The 16,319-nt window shown below is 40.7% G+C and overlaps 1 protein-coding gene across 2 annotated transcripts in view; it reads right to left on the bottom strand.

The window, feature by feature from the left end:
- Positions 1-16,319, bottom strand: part of gria4b (glutamate receptor, ionotropic, AMPA 4b) — a gene marked incomplete at both ends in the record, with an annotated part of 120,798 nt that continues 104,479 nt past the window's right edge. The window contains 5 exons of one of the 2 annotated variants that reach the window (XM_083889992.1): positions 1-481; positions 3,584-3,721; positions 6,709-6,823; positions 10,426-10,673; positions 13,058-13,256. In XM_083889992.1, coding sequence (XP_083746118.1) covers positions 317-481; positions 3,584-3,721; positions 6,709-6,823; positions 10,426-10,673; positions 13,058-13,256 — 865 coding nt within the window. Of the gene's footprint in view, positions 482-3,583; positions 3,722-5,958; positions 6,074-6,708; positions 6,824-10,425; positions 10,674-13,057; positions 13,257-16,319 lie in introns of both variants that reach the window. The other variant, XM_083889994.1, reaches the window with a different exon arrangement.

Genomic DNA, 16,319 nt, shown 5'->3' with positions numbered 1-16,319 from the left:
CACAGTTTTGAGTTTCAAGTTTACAGTTTTCTGGTCTTCGTCTTTATCATAAATCATGATATTAATTCGTTTTCCTCCTCAGTCGCTGGAGTCGAAAAAACAGTCAAACTAAAAACAGTATATGCCTCTGGTGTCCACAGACTCTCTGCTCCTCTGTCGGTGCTGTATCGCCCCCTGGAGGTGACCTGATGTTGTGAGTGAGTGTGACTCCTGTTCCTTTGTGGGTCGTTGGTGGTTGTTGCGATCGATGTGACGAGTGTTTGTTTTTCTTTGTCTATTGTTATAGGAATTAAGGCACTTGAGAGGTTTTTGGTTTTCACGGGAGCTCGGAGGAGACCAGGGCGAGGCCGGAGCTCTGGCGAAGGGGAGGCCCGGCGTGAACGGCCTTGGGACAGTCGGGCGTCAGCACCCGTCCGTTCTCGCCGACGCTGCCCGTGATGGACAGACGGGCCTTGTTCCTCATGGCTTCAGTAAATGTGAGCTGGGGACAAAGAGACGACAACAGGTTTGTGTTTGGAGCAGGCAGAACAAGTGACGTGTTTGCAGATTGGAGTTTTAAAGACATTTACATTCACATTTTGTACGAGAAAATCCAGAATTATCTATTGCTAAAAGTAGTTTACATTTAAACTAACTGCTACTGCAAATATCTACTACACTTAACTTAACATTCAAATTACAGCAATTTATCCTTTTGTCTTTCTTAGTTTTTCATTATAACTCAAGTAATTTAAGTGGTGAGGTGTACAGAGTTTCAGTGTTGTCCAGCAGAGGGCAGCAAAGGCCCACTGGAGAGAAATGATGGTGTAACAGTAATAACTGTCCCCACACTGGGGTCATTATCATGGGTGGGGCTAGTGTATGTGTTGCTATTTTATTAACAGATCACAACAGTAATTTTCAAATATAATATTTAAAAAAAAGTGTGGACCTCAAAAATAATAAATTAACATTAAATTAAGTTTAATTCTAATATATTTAGAGAGTAACATTTTACATTTGTTGTATTGTGTCTGCTATAATTTTCACTAAACGCATGTGTTTAGATGCATTAAAATATTTAATTTATGTAAAATGTCTGGTATATGTGTCACGTGTATGTGAATGTATACTAGCTTGTTAGCTGACCAACAAATTCCTCAAGATGTTGAAATTTCAACAAAAATATATAACCTTTGCTGTAGCAGAGGCGAAAAAAACCCAACATTTAATTTCTGTAATATATAGTTTTGTTATAATAAATTGTTTATACTGGCTAACCACACACATAGTGTCAGACAACCTGGAAATATATCACTGTTTCTGGTGCAGAGGCATTAAAATGTTTAACTTATATATATATAATATGTAGTCAAATTTGGCTAGACTAGCTTACTATATACGTGTATTTATGTTTTATTCGGCACCAGCAAATACACTAATGTGGGCTACTGGTTAGCTAACATTTATCATTATTATTATTATTATTATTCATTACATTTTTCTAGAGCGCTTTTCTAGATACTCAAAGCGCTTTACAAATTGGCCATTACTAATTAACACATTCTCACTGGTGGTGGTAAGCTACGTGTAGCCACAGCTGCTCTGGAGCAGACTGACATGTTCAAATGTCCAGGATTTAAATAACTTTAAACAAACAAACAAATTACAGATATTGCATCTGACTTTGAAGGTCAAACAATGTGAAAATATATAACTGTTGCTGTTGTGGAGGCATGCTAATGTCTAATTTATATAAAATGTAGTGAAATTTGTGAAACGAGCTAACCATACACGTGTCATCAGCAGCAGCAAACAATATAATGTCTACTATTATTTTTATTATTACTATATATTATTATTATTATTATTATTATTATTAATAATGTTATCTTCATTGGCAGTTTTTAAATGTCCTGAACTTAAATTATAAATAAATAAAAAAGGCCAACAAATGGGAAAGAATGACCTACATTCTTCACAACAACCCCCAAAAATAGCTACAATTAGCTTAGCTTGCGTACTTCAAACTAAAACTCCAATCTGCTTTGTTCAAAAACAACAAGTAGAACAAATGTACATGTATGTTCAGTCATTAATAGCCATTCACTGTGATATGTGATATGAATCCAGCCTCATACTACACACAGTGAGTGATTGATCGTAGCAGGCAGCCGCACAGGTGTGGGGAGGACAGGGAAGCTGACTTAGCAACAGTGAAGCTAATGAAGTTGGTGCTGAAGTGCTGATGGGGGACACATAACACTGTCGGACAGATATATACAACGTGTGAGACGACAGAGTGAAGCGGTCGAGGGGCCTGAGGGAAATATCTGGAGACAACAGCTACACGTCAATATCATCACCAGGGATTCTTCACTTAGCTTTTTATGTATAAACATATACTGTTTAAACGGCTTTAAAGATAAGGTTTCCTGAGCTCTTTTTAAATGTGCACGATGGTTGTACATTGGTAGACAGAATCAACCCAGTCACCAGAATCATACATTTCTACAAACCACGTTAGTGGTTGAGTATTTACAGTATTTAAAAGCATCTCATTTATGGAAACGACACAGGTATGAAACATATAAGCCCAAATGTAACGTGGTTTGCAGAAATGTAAACTGTGAACTTTGGGTGACTCGTCTGTAGTTTCAGAGGGTACAAGAGCAGACGTTAGATGGACGAATGCTCTGCAGCATGATGAAATGCCCTCACTGGAGTAGACACGTGTGTACAAATACGACATTGATCCTCATTTACCGTGTCTTTCTCATTTACAGTGCAAATATTGACACTCATCAAGAGGAGTTAATAATGTTTTTTATGCCAAATTGAACTGCATTAGTCCTCTAAATCTATGCAAATGTGCCTTTTCACTCTCATATTTTCTACCCACTACCTTAACGCATTAGTTTCTAATTAGAGAGCGAATTATGATCAGGGTGATCAATCATGGCCTTTGTTTAATTCATGTGAGCACAGGGCATGAAGATGATCTTCCCACTGAGTTCAGGATGAGTAATAGATTTTAAAGAATTTTGGCAGGGGAGTGGGTCACACCGCACTGCCCGCTTGATAAATGAGGGCCAAGGTCTGCAGCCACACAAGCCGTGAAGCGCTAGAAGAAGCGACGTCATGTCTGAGGATGACTCATTGCTTCCTGTCACATTGAGGAAACAACAAAAAAAGAGGTTTGGAACGCAGACCGGGATGTCACATGACCACACAGTGAGCGGATAAGACAGGAGTGGGTATGCGTTTTGCCACTGGTCACGACAGTCAGCATGACGAAGCTAGCACAGGGTTACGGTAGGGTTCACTTACAGTCTCTGTGCAGCGAGCTAGTGGGGGGGGGGGGGAGGGGCAGGGGGAGCAAAGGCTCGGACGAAACCCTCTACAATAAACTCCTCACTACATCTACTCCTCTATCAGCTTCCCCATCGCTGCCATACCCACGGAAAACCTCGCTAAACTCAGCTAAGTTGTGGGCGCTGGGTCTGGGACTCTGGGTTTGGCTCTGGCTAGGCTCGGGGCTGCGGCGCGGGCTGGGGAAGCAGTGGTTGTGATGGGGGTGTTGGGACGGGGACTGGGCCTCCACCTTCATTCTCTTGGCCTCGTTGCGCGACTTGTAGCAGAACTCGATGAGGGCCACCAGCATGGCCAGGCCCAGGCCTCCCACCAAGATGTAGAAGACCCCCGCCACGTTGCTCAGGCTCAGGGCCTGCGATGACTTGTCCTGTGGCCGACGGGGACAGGGACACAGAAAACTAATCAGTGCTGGTTTTTGCAGACAATCACTTTTATACACAAATAACACAATCTTCACATCATGCACACACACACACACACGCCTTTTTTACACTTCCTGTAGCCTTTCAGTCTAATATACTCCTAATCTGCTCAAAACATAAGAAAACTAAAGGATCAGTTCAAGCAAACTAATGACACATTTTCTTAAAACTGCAGTGTTTTTAGACATGTAGACAGTTTGGATTTGAATTACGAAGCTTTTGAAAAACGTACCGTCAAGATATTTGTCTCTAACTTGATTGACCCCGTATTTTAACAGGAGCCCATAATGGACAAGCTAAATATCTTTTGAGTTAGACAAATCAAGAAGTAGTATTTGATTATTATGACTTATATTGATGTGTTTTTATTGCTTCTTTAATGAATTCAATTATTAATTCAAACTAAAATAAAATAAACAATAATAAGCTCCTCAAATGTGTCACAGCACGACCTACGACCTACGACTACTGTAACCACAGCTTGGTTGACATCAAACTCAATGACTTTGTCAAGGACTTTCAAGCACCAACTCCCTCAAATTCAAGGACCGGGTGTGCAGACACTTAAGTCTAAGATGGGAGGGCACTTGAATTGATTTTAACACACATTGCGGCCTTCACAAAGATTGCATAAATTGCAGTAGGCTGATTCCGATAAAAATTCAATACATTGTTCAGCGCTAATTTAATCCCTTAAACTCTGTTGACAGCACATTCCGTGGATTATCCACAGCCTGGAGACGCTGCGGCTGTGATTTAAAGAAGGTAATTAAAACTGTCTGCATGGCTAGAAACAATGGGTTGTACATTTTTCTTTTTTCTTTGGATGAACTGGTCCTTTAATTTCCCTCTGTCTTTGACGCGCTTGCTCTGAAACCCTCTTCTCTATTGTCACGTATGCAGGACGACGTCGAGCTCTCTGCTCGTCATTTATCTCCCTTCATCAAATGAAGCAAACATCCTCTCAGGGGTCGTCAACTTATTAGCGCGGCACAAGCGACTGTCTGTCATGCTTACGCCTCATTTGCAGGTGTGTGTGTGTTGGGATTAAGGCTCTGACTCAGGAGGCTGTATACGTGCATGCTGCTTTGTTTATGCTGTAATGTGGCGACCCCCTCTTCATGCCCCAGTGCATCAGCGTTGACTAACAGTACAGCAGAATATTGTGTGAGTGACATACAGTGTGCAGAAATGTGTGATCATGCCTCAGCATCGTCTTATATACAGTGTGTGTGGAGTGTGTGAGTCTGCACTGAAGTGTTAGCGCTGAGTCATGCCTTGTTTCTGTCATGCTGCATCTCCCTAAGGCTACGCCTCAAGTCTCTACCTGTGCGCCTGTCACTCAGTGTGTGTGTGTGTGTGTGTGATACAGTGTCAGTCGAGTGTGTACGGAAGCCTACTGCTGCCACGTCAGAAAAATCTAAAATATCAAGATATTTTCACGTTAGTATGACATAAAACCTTAAAAGAAAAAACAAATCTAAAAATGTCATTGTAATCATAATAAGTTAATTTTTAGAGTGCGTTCACAGGCCAACAAGCAAATAAACAAAAGCAGCAAGGATGAATAAAAGTATGATAATAATGGTCATAAAAAAATCTAAATAAAGCAATTAAAAACAAGGTTTATAGACGTTAGAGAGTAACTGTCAAAGTAAAGGTCATAATAAGAGTCAGGCGCATGATATAGGAATAAATAAATATATAAAAGTGCTACATTATAACAAATCTAAGTAATTTTAGTAACAATAACAGAGGAAAATACATTATGATGCCTTGTTATAACATATCATGTCATTATAACATGACATTTTTTTTAAGTTATAGCGTCATAAATAATCTTATTTCATCACGTTATAATAACGATAAATCACCGTTTGGTGAAATGAAACTCAAGTTATATAAAAAAAAGTAGCCTTAGCATTCACGGGCTAATGAGGAAAATGGTGTGTGGCGAGCGAATAATGAGATACTCTATCATTTCTCCATGTATCGTGATGAGGTTGTGTGTCATAATAACGTCCAAATATCTTCTTATAAAGTGGAACGTTTTAATGTGTAAATTATGATTATGTTTTATAATCTCTCTGGCGTGGCAGCAGTACGTGAAGAGACAAAGAGAGGAGGAGGAGGTGAAGGAGTAGGAGGAGGAGGGGAGGCTCCCGGGCTGGTGGAGACTGACCTTACTTCCCGAGTCCTTGGGTCCACACTCCCCTTTATCGTACCACCATTTGTTTTTCAGTTTGTCTAAGACTCCTGCTTCACTCAGTTTCAATACGGCAAGGTTTACAGGCGTTCTTCAATTCACGAGGGGGGGCCGGGGGTGGGAAGGGCGGGGGTGGGGAAAATAACATAAATAACATCATAGGACATGTTATTTTATGTTATTCAATCAGAAGAAGGCCAACACAAGAGCAGCTCAGTACTCTTCACAAAGCGACGAAGCCGGTAATGAGCCCCCACTCAGCGATACATGTCTCTTTGCTCGTTGTCGTTTGTTGGGTTTAATGGCGGGTGGATGCTAACGGGGTGCGGAGCTAACAGACATATACGCGCGGGGCTCCGGCTGCGTCGCTTTTCTGGAACGGGCACATACTGCCGGGACTTTTATTACAACAAATACGGAGGCGAGTACGGTCAACCCAAAACTATTGGCTCGGAAATTGCGCTCGACGCTCTTGCGGTACGCTTAAATACCCATTTAAAGCGCTACATGACGTAGCGCATGAGTGATGCTAACATTCAGATCTCCCCGCTAATGCTGCAAAAGCGGCGCAGCAAATATTCTTGCTTCGACAGTACTCGTTCTCCTCTCAGGGTTTTATTTTCTTAAATTCTGTGTCGACCCGGCAGATGCGCCTGTTACCAGCAACAACACATTTCTCTTTTACCCGCATCAAGGTCACATGGGCATAGCGACATAGCGGCTAACCTTCTCGCCACCGCCTCCGCTGCCACACTCTCCTTTGTCGTACCACCACTTGTTTTTCAATTTGTCCAACAGGCCTTGCTCATTGAGTTTTAACACTGCCAGGTTAACTGCACTTCTTGAAAACGATAAGACATATTATTTGGGTGAGAGGGGGGGTGGGGGGGTGAGTATGCTGTCCAAATTGAGAGGGAAGGGGGTAAAAGGGGGAGAAGGGAGGGAGGAGGGAGTAGCAGTGAGAGAGGGGACAAGGGTGGAAAAGTGCATCAATGCTCTAGCGGTTACATCCCAACCCAGGACCCAAATACACACTGAACACAAATCTCTCATGAACGAAGAAGACGCCAATGACAACAACAGCGAGGAGCTACTGTTCTGCATCTCTTACTAAAGTCTTTCTTTTAATTTATCGCTGTCCAAAGTTCTAAAGATTTGGCTCCCTACAAACACTCACGGCTAACAGCTACGCTAACGGCCTAGAACAGGGTCTCTGCAGGTTTCGACAAGTCAAATTTAAGACTTTTTAAGACTTTTTTAAAACTATAATGAACACAATTTAAGGCCCATTTCACATCCATAATGGCAAAAAAGTACAAAAGACATGAAGGAAAATTGGAACCACAAGTTGTTGAACTTGCACTTACCCATCTTATGCAAGCAATTCGGCTTAGCTGTGGGCTTTTGTTAAGTTTTCTCCGCTGCTATGCTAAGCTATAACACACGGCGGCGCGCGCACAGCACACTAGCTAGTTGTGCTCGATAAATTGTATTTAAGACCTTTTATGAGATTTTAGGAGAATTTAAGACATTTTAAGGCCTTAAATTCAAATTAGACCCCGTGGATACCCTGTAGAACACATGCGGGAAAAGCTTGTTCACTGCAGGCTTGTGTAAAGAGTAAAATCTGATAAAAAATAATTTTAACCGGGCAGTAAACACTTTTAAAAACCTGGTTAAAAAATAAATTAATTAAACCTGGGTTTAAACACGTTTTTGGACCCATTTGAATGGGATGTAGGAAACTAGCTAGAGCTGCTAATGTTTTTCAGAACACTCAAAGAATGGTGAAAATCTGAGGGATTGCAATGAGATTAATACAAAAGTTTACTTTGCTAAATAATATGCTACTTTAAAAGTACAAAATAAATACAAGAAAGCAATAATTAAACGAGACTCTTTGACGAAACAGTAAATATTGGCACAATCAGCAGTCACGGAATATCGGAAAATCAGCTGTTGCTTGTGAAATTTTGGACTTGTTTTACATCGTGTTCTGAGAAATAAGCTTTTCTGGAAAAATCGCATCAATAAAACATGCATCATAATCTTAATTAGGCTGCTGCAGTGATGTATGGCGATAGTTGAGAGAGATTTGCCTCAGCATGTATTTTGATCCTTTTTAATTTATCTGCATCCTCATTTAAGTCTAAAAAAGAAAACAGTCAATAATGGAGATGAATCAGAGACACAAAGCAACACAGCTGATATTTCAGTTTCAGGTGTGGAGCCATGTGAAAGCACAGCCCTGACCAACCGCGTTGCCCACTCCTGATGCCGCTGGTGTGTTTCCTCGCCGATATCACGGACAAGTCACTGACAGAAGACGATAATCCTCCGAAAAACATCGAGGTGGAGGCTCTACCGTGATCTGTCAGGAACTCGTCCTGCTTAAAGCAGTGGCTGAACACTGGCACCAGCTCGGCTGCAGAACAAACCAGCAGCTGATCTGATCCATGTCAGGCTCCAGGAATTTACAGAACACAGCTAACGGAGGTTTGATTTACTTCTTTCTCTTTCAATATAGGTAACCTTTCAAAAAGGACAATTAAAGCAACACTATGTGACTTAATTTAAGCCGAACAGGAGTTTTAAAGCACATACAACACAGAATTTTGGGAATTCAGCTGGTTGGACAGCAGCAGAATTAACTATTGCTGCTACATTTCGGATTTATTTCCTCTTTTACATGCATTTGTCCAGTTCTGTCCTCTTTAAAAACATCCCATTATCACTTCCCTGCATTGTAGATTTTTTACAAAGTCTATTAAAGTATCACACTGGTGTCCACTCATATGCAACGTCTATTTTATTGCATATTTTCCTCTAATTTGGAACATAATTTACACAACTGACATCATGTTCTAGTGAAGAAAAGCTAAAAATTATCATTGAGATGATTTAAGTCTCAGGAAAATGTTTACTGATATGAAGTAGAACAGACTTCTATTTGCAGAGTCGCCCCCTGGTGGACAAATGCTTATACTTCTTCAGCTTCGCTTTTTTCAAAACCAGTCAATGGGCTGAAAGTGAGCAATAAATTTGGACAACCTGTTAGGTTTTGAACACATGTTTGTCATTTGATTTAAGATGTACATTATTATAGTATTTATGTAATAAATGTATTTCTCTGTTTACACGTACATATTTTGCATTCATCTCATATAACCGAAACACAAATGCTCCAGTTACATGACAAAAGCCTCACAATCTTTGATTCTCTTAGTTTCTACCTGTTCACCAGTTTCAGGTGCAGAGTGAGGATTAACTCATCGGCTGCCAATGACGTCTACAGACGTCAATTCATATTCACTGCCAATGATGTCTGATGAAAGGAGAAAGTCTACTCCTCCTTTAGGCAGTCTCTGTGTTTACATAGTCATAGAACACACTGTTTTGTGGGTCTTGGAAAACAGTCAAAATGCTGTAAAACACTTGTCAGTTCTGCGCTGAAAATGGCTGGCAGCCAAGACACTCAGTGACCCATCACTATGACTCCGTAGTTGCTATTTTAAGGTTTCACTCGCGTAGTGTTGCTTTAATGTTTGGCTCGTGCTTTCAATTCACTCTCTCCCCAATTACACGTGATGAATGGAACCTGTGCTCGACTATCATCTATTTATGGAGCACAGTTGCCGTCATTTGTTCCAACAATGTTCTTGTGCCTCCACGGGAATAAATGAAAGCTCAAGCAATCATGGGGTAAACGGTTTGCAAACACACACACACACACACACACACACACACACACACACACACACACACATCTGTGCACTTTTTGCCTTTGGTGTATTTATGGGTTCCCTGCAGTGAGACCTTGCCATCAGGTCTTGATGGATGAGTGTGCGGATTGAAAGTGCAAACTCCCCTCAGTAATGACACCAGATTCTCTGGCAGGTCTGTAAATTCCACTCTGTGACAGAGTCTGGCAGAGTTACCCAGGGCTGAGCGTTCACATGACTCCCAAAACACTATTCCAGTCATTTAGTAGCAAAGAAAGAAGCAGTCAACCGTGAAGGAAAACAAAGAGTGTCGAGCTAAATATCACACACTAATTAGATTTGTTTATAAAAATGCAAATGATCTCAAATGAGACATTTTCTCAGAGTTAGCTGCACCAGAGGCCTCCAGCATGCCATTCAGACAGCAAGCACAAGCACAGAGATGTTTACCTGTTGTGGAGAGCTGTAAAGAAAAGACAGATGAAATAAAAACAAACACCACTGCGTCATTACAACCACCCCCAGCATGCATGCAACAAATACAGATGTCAAACAAACAGAAAAAAGCCATGACTCTCGCCCTGAAACACACGTCAAAGGAAAATGAAAAGGCCGCCCACACCCAGCAGTAAGAGGAGACAGAGATAGAACAGGCGGCACACCAGGGAAGGTGGAATACCATAACAACACGTAGCACATATTGTTACACTATTCCACCCACCTTAACTGTGAACCCTTGGGTGTAGCCACTCCGTAGCCTTTGGAGTCCAGGTTGCCTCCCACTTTCATGGTGTCGCAGGGCTTCCGCTGCTCTGTGTACTCGTTCATGGTGGACTCCAACAGGAAGGCGTATTTCCCTTTGGACTTGCGGACGCGCGCCACGCCCTCGGCCGTGGTCTTAGTGAAGACCGTGGGCTCGGCCGACTTCATGTAGCCCCACATCTTCTCGTAGACGGCAATTTTTGACCGCTGTGGGGGTGAGGGGTGGGGGGGGGGGGGGGGGGGGGTTCAAAGACGGTTGAGACGGAGAGAGAAATCATAACAACAGGCAGAATAACAACAGCTTACAAGATAGTTTCTCAAACTCTCTCTATATGGAGACTCACTTTTTAAACTTCAATCATCAAATTCACAATGTAAAATCTATCATTTACAGCCTTATGTGCAACACTGAATATTATTTTTCTATTATCAAACTAATCTTTATCAAGAAATGTTTGATACAATTATTAAATCTTAATCTTATGCAAGATAAATTAAAGGATTAAATTTGTTTTGGGGGGGCCCCAAACAAATTTCCGGTGACCCGCCATTGGGCAAATGGATCATTTCCTGAAATTCAAAAATTCATTAAAATTATTTCTTAAGAGATTTGCAAATATTTTCAACAGATCCTTGTTCAGGGCGATGCCGACTATTATGATGGTAAATTTCAAGTCATTCCGAGATACTTTGTTTTTTTGAGAAGAAAGTCAGCTCAGTGACTAATGGGGGGCAAATGGATCATTTCCTGAATTTCAAAAATTCATTAAAATTATTCCTTAAGAGGTTTGAAAATATCACAACACAGTGATTCAGAACCACATTTTATTTCACTATAATCTCACCAGAAATTATTTAAAAATGATCAATTGATAATAATTAATAGAAAATACAATAGGCCCCGTGCACAGCAGCCATTTTGAAAAATGTAAATATTCAAATTAAAAATCGTTAAACACCAAAATCCCTCATATCGTTGTGCTTTAACCTTCTTTTATAATGAAACACGTCTTTTCACGTTCCAAGAAACTACACTCAATGGCATAAAAACAGGCCAAAGTCACAGTCTCTTCAGATTAATGAACCACACAATGTCATATAAGGTCATGTCATGTCAGAAAGATCAAAAAACAACTTCTACTGCAGTGTGTTGTCCCCGTCGTCGCGTGCCAAACCCCCCCCCCCCCACCACGCTGTCGTCTAAGTAATGAAAAATGCAGCACAAACTCACAGAACCTTCCGCATAATCAATGTGTCCAATGAAAGCCAAACAACTGTCACACTGTACAGAAGCTCGTCAAAATTGACGCCAAAAAACTTTTTACCGCAGCGTGTGCCTAAAAAAACAACAGCTACAGTCTAAATGATGAAAATGCCAAAATACACTGTGCTGTTTATAATTATGTAAAAATGTTAGTCATTAAAACGACAAAAAAGGTGACATAATGCACAAGAATTATGAGAAAAACGCTAAAAAACGTACATATATGTGCCAAAACACACCAAGCTACAGTCTATACTATGAAAATACCAAAACACATCATACTGTACACAAGCATGTCCAAAAAGGGCCATCAAAGTTTGAGTAAAGTATGTTATTGCCTGCACAAAAATACCATGCTGCAGTCTGTCATAAAAACAAAAAAAAAATGTAGAAAAATGTAAAATGGTGTAATGCATCTTAAAAATGCCCAAAATGTCACACAGGATTTTACTACAGTAAGATCTTGCATGTATTTAACAAAAGAAGGCATTTTACGATTAATGTCATGCATATTGCATCCCAAAACTGCCAAAAATGTCATCCTGTATGGGGGCATGTTCAAATTTTAGAGAAATTTCAAATTAAAAGTCCTATTTTCGCACTAAATGGACAAATTCTCAACTTTGAGATTTAATTAAAAAATTTTTTTTCAAAAGTTCTGACCAGGACTGACTAGGATGTGTTCGGGACATATTTGTCTATGACCATACTGTAAATTAGATATTTTTACTGTACAGTTTTTTGAGAAATTTCAAATTAAAACTCCTATTTTTGCACTTTTTAAGTGGAACAATTCTCAACTTTGAGATGTAATAAAAACAAAACATTCCAAAAGTTCTAAGCAGGACTGACTAAGTTGTGTTCAAAACATCTATGACTACTAGCAAACTGTAAAGAAGATGTTTTTACTGTACCATTTTAGAGAAATTTCAAATTAAAAGCACCATTTTCACACTTTAAATTGAACATTTTTTCAAATTTGAGATGTAATAAAACCAAACATTTCCAAAAGTTCTGACCAAAACTGAGTAGAATGTCTTCAAGACATCTTTGTCTATGACAATTCTGTAAATCAGACATAAAGACAAATGCATCTATCTTAAAATATCCACCGAAATGTCACTTATATATTTCTTTTTTATACATTTGCATGTTTAATTTTACAGCCTGTTTTTGGTGCACAATTAAATGTAAAATCTAAAATAAAACCAAATAAGAGCAAGAATTTATGAATGCTCGTTCTTCCAAAAAACATATTAAACTCAATCCATCATCATAGGAAGCAGCGTTGTCATGGAAACCCAGTAAAAGTTGATCACCGACTCACCCTGAAGAACTCTTTGGTGGAGCCGGAGTCCAGACTGCCGTAGGCGATGTCGGTCTGTTTGGCCAGATCCTCGGCGCTCTCGATGGGCGACACCATCCTCTCCACGGTGAGGAAGGCCGCCAGGTTGGCCGTGTACGACGAGATGATGATGAGCGTGAAGAACCACCAGACTCCGCCCACTATTCTGCCCGATAAAGATCTTCAGGTGGAGGAGGAGGAGGAGGAGAAAGGGAGGGGGAGGAGAGTTTGGATGATAGTATAACATCATAATAGAGGTAAAATCAGGGAAGAAAAGGGGGAGAGAAAAGAGAAAACAGTTATTATTTAAAATAGAGTTATACTGGACTGTCAATCAAAACTTTATTAATAAAGCACTTTTCATACAAGGCAATGCAACAAATCAGAGTAAAAAACAGTAATGAATGAAATGAAAAAGGAAGAACTTTTGTATTTTCAAAAACTTATGAGATTAAAGTCAGATTAATTCATAAGTCTGACTTTCTAAGCATCTCAGAATTGCGAAAAAGTCAAAATTCCAAGAAGAATTCAGACTTTTTATTTCAATTTTATTTCCCGAAAAATGTTCTGTTTCCTGTGTGGATGAAACCTAAATTAATCAATTCTTAAATCTATGTTTTTTTCTGTACTGCAATATAAACGTGTTGTGAGGCAGGCCGCCACAAGGTGGAGCCCTAACAACACAAAGCCTCCACAGCTGTTCTTTCTCCTTCATTAGAGCAGATTGCCTCATAAAAAAAGTCCCACATGCTCGTGTTGACCACCTTTACTGACAGTGAAAAGGTACACTATCCTCCCAGGTTGTTTATTGGATGGATATAAAAAAGAAGAGTTGAATAACCCCCCCCCCCTCCTCCTCCTCTCCTCTCGGCCACCGTGGTGAGGACGCTGTTCTTTTCCCGTTTGTTCGCTCGGGGGAGACAGATCGCTCGCTGCTGTGGAGCAGCGCGAGGTCGTGAGAAGAATCTTAAAAGCGTATAAATGCTGCATTGAGGAGAACAAACAAGATCTCCCCTCGGTGGCCAGTCGAACAGCGGAGGAAACAAAACCCCCAGGCCTGTCACACAGACAGGGAGGAAAAAGAGAGATGTGAGGAGGAGGAGGAGGAAGAAGAGAGGGATAAAGAGTCGTCTGGCACCAGTCCCTGTTTTCCTGGCCCGTATTTCAACTCAGATTCTTTTTTGAAATGTGTCCAAATCCCATCGTCCCCGGCAAACACTGTGTTCTCTGTGTCCTGCAAAAATACACAGGCTGGAGAGTCATTTTCTGTACAATCCACATACGTTAAAGTGATGCACACTGCAGCTGCATGTGACATAGTGATACAAAAAATCAGCGCTGTGTCCTCAGTGTGTGTCCTGCTGCTGCCAGGAACCACCACACACACAATCACTTACTGTTAAAACCTGTGCCCTCTTACGTCTGTGATATATCCCACAATATGTTTTCACAACCTTTTCCGACAGGAAATTGAAAAGCTTGCGTCACTTTGTAAACCACTTACTCCCCCGCACCAAATCCCATAGAGAAAATCAGTGATTTTACATCACGGCGAACAGGAGCTGTCGATCCACAACTGTCTCCATCGCTGAGTTCAAATGTGTTATTTTGTGACTTTGGTGTTTTCCTTCGTTTGGATTCACCTCAGAGACACACACTCGCCAAACGAAGCAGCAGGAGAGGAACAGCAACGCTGATTTTCTCCATGGACTTCGGTGTGGGAGAGTGGGGAGTTTGAAAACCTCCAGTTTCTCCTTTGGAAAAACAGTCTGACAGCAAGATAAAGTGTTTATCATGTTCTAAGGATGCTGGAGACGTAATCTGGAGTAGATTATATTTAGTGAGAGTTTTTTGTTAAGTGGCTAAAACCAGTTTTTCCCAAGAGCAGCTGTGCTATCAGTAAATATACCATCTCAGGCAAGGTTTAGCCCAACTATTACTCCCCAAAAAACGGTTTAATCCCCGGATTAAATTGGTTTTAACGAGTGAGAATGTGTTTAATCAGCAATTACCGGTCAAATAAGTCAATGCATGGCGGTTTCGGCTACGATCAGACCTCAGTGAACATGCTAATTTCTTCTTTATCTGCTGTATGTATACCACAGAGGTTGCATAACTGCTAGATTTATTCAAACCAAAATTAATGACACAAAATAGTAACCGATATAATATTATCCCGTTAATTTCAGAGTCTTAAGTTTACAGCTGCACTTTAACGATGACACAGCATATTTCTGTGGGCCCCGAGGATCTACGTCTGCAGAACATGATTCAAGACACATTTAGGGATGATTTATAGATGAAACAAACTATCAAACAAACACACAAACACTGAGGAAACGTTTGTTTTCTGCTTCTGTGCTGATGATGACAAAGAGCTGCTGAAGCTGCTGAGGAAATGTTCTACCGCAGAAGATGTCTTCACTTTAACATGGAGTTATTTAGATTATGGGGGCTTGATTTTTGTCCCCATAAGGAAGACAAGTCCCCATAATGTGACTGAGTAAACAGATTTAGGTCCCCACAACATAAGGAATACCAGGTTGCCAAAACCTCACACAGAGGTTTGTGCAGCCAAAACAAAGCCTTATACCTAATCTTAATCACAAGCAGTTACCTTAATCTTAACCTAACCACAATTCAAATCTTAGCCCTAAACTTTAAACCTTAAAAAATGTGGTTCTGCTTCATCTAGACCAGGTATTTGTCTCCATGAGGACTTTACTGGTCCTGACAAGGTCAGTGTTTATGTCAGAAAAAGGTCCTAAAGAGGCGACAAATGCAAGCACACACACACACGACCATGAAACACACTGAGTTGATGTATAATCTCTGGATTTGAATACAAATGTCTTTCTCTGAGATGATTGAGAGCATTTCTGTGGTGTGTTTTTCTTCTGCACAAGGACATTAAGTGTAAAACAATGACTTCAAGGTTTGGAGCATGTGCACTGATAAGATACGTGGACTGTTGTGTTATAATACATGAGGAAATCCCTTTATTCTCTCCATTTCATTCATTTTTCACAGTTATTTTGTCTCTGTGTGAGCAGCAGCTGCTGCAGCAGAGGATTCTGGGAGCGCGATGGCAGGACCTCATGACCCGGTGAACTACCGCTGACTGTGATGCACAGTGACACACTGCAGAGGGGGAGGGGCAGGGGGCGGGGTCAAAGAGACGGACAGCTCTGTGGGATTACATCAGTGTTTCACAGCGTGTCCTTCGTGTGTTACTCGTTTGACC

The sequence above is a fragment of the Microchirus variegatus genome (assembly GCF_963457635.1).
Source record: "Microchirus variegatus genome assembly, chromosome: 5".
Lineage (NCBI taxonomy): Eukaryota > Metazoa > Chordata > Actinopteri > Pleuronectiformes > Soleidae > Microchirus > Microchirus variegatus.
The sequence above is the reverse complement of the archived record's forward strand: the minus strand, read 5'-3'. Positions and strand labels throughout refer to the sequence as shown.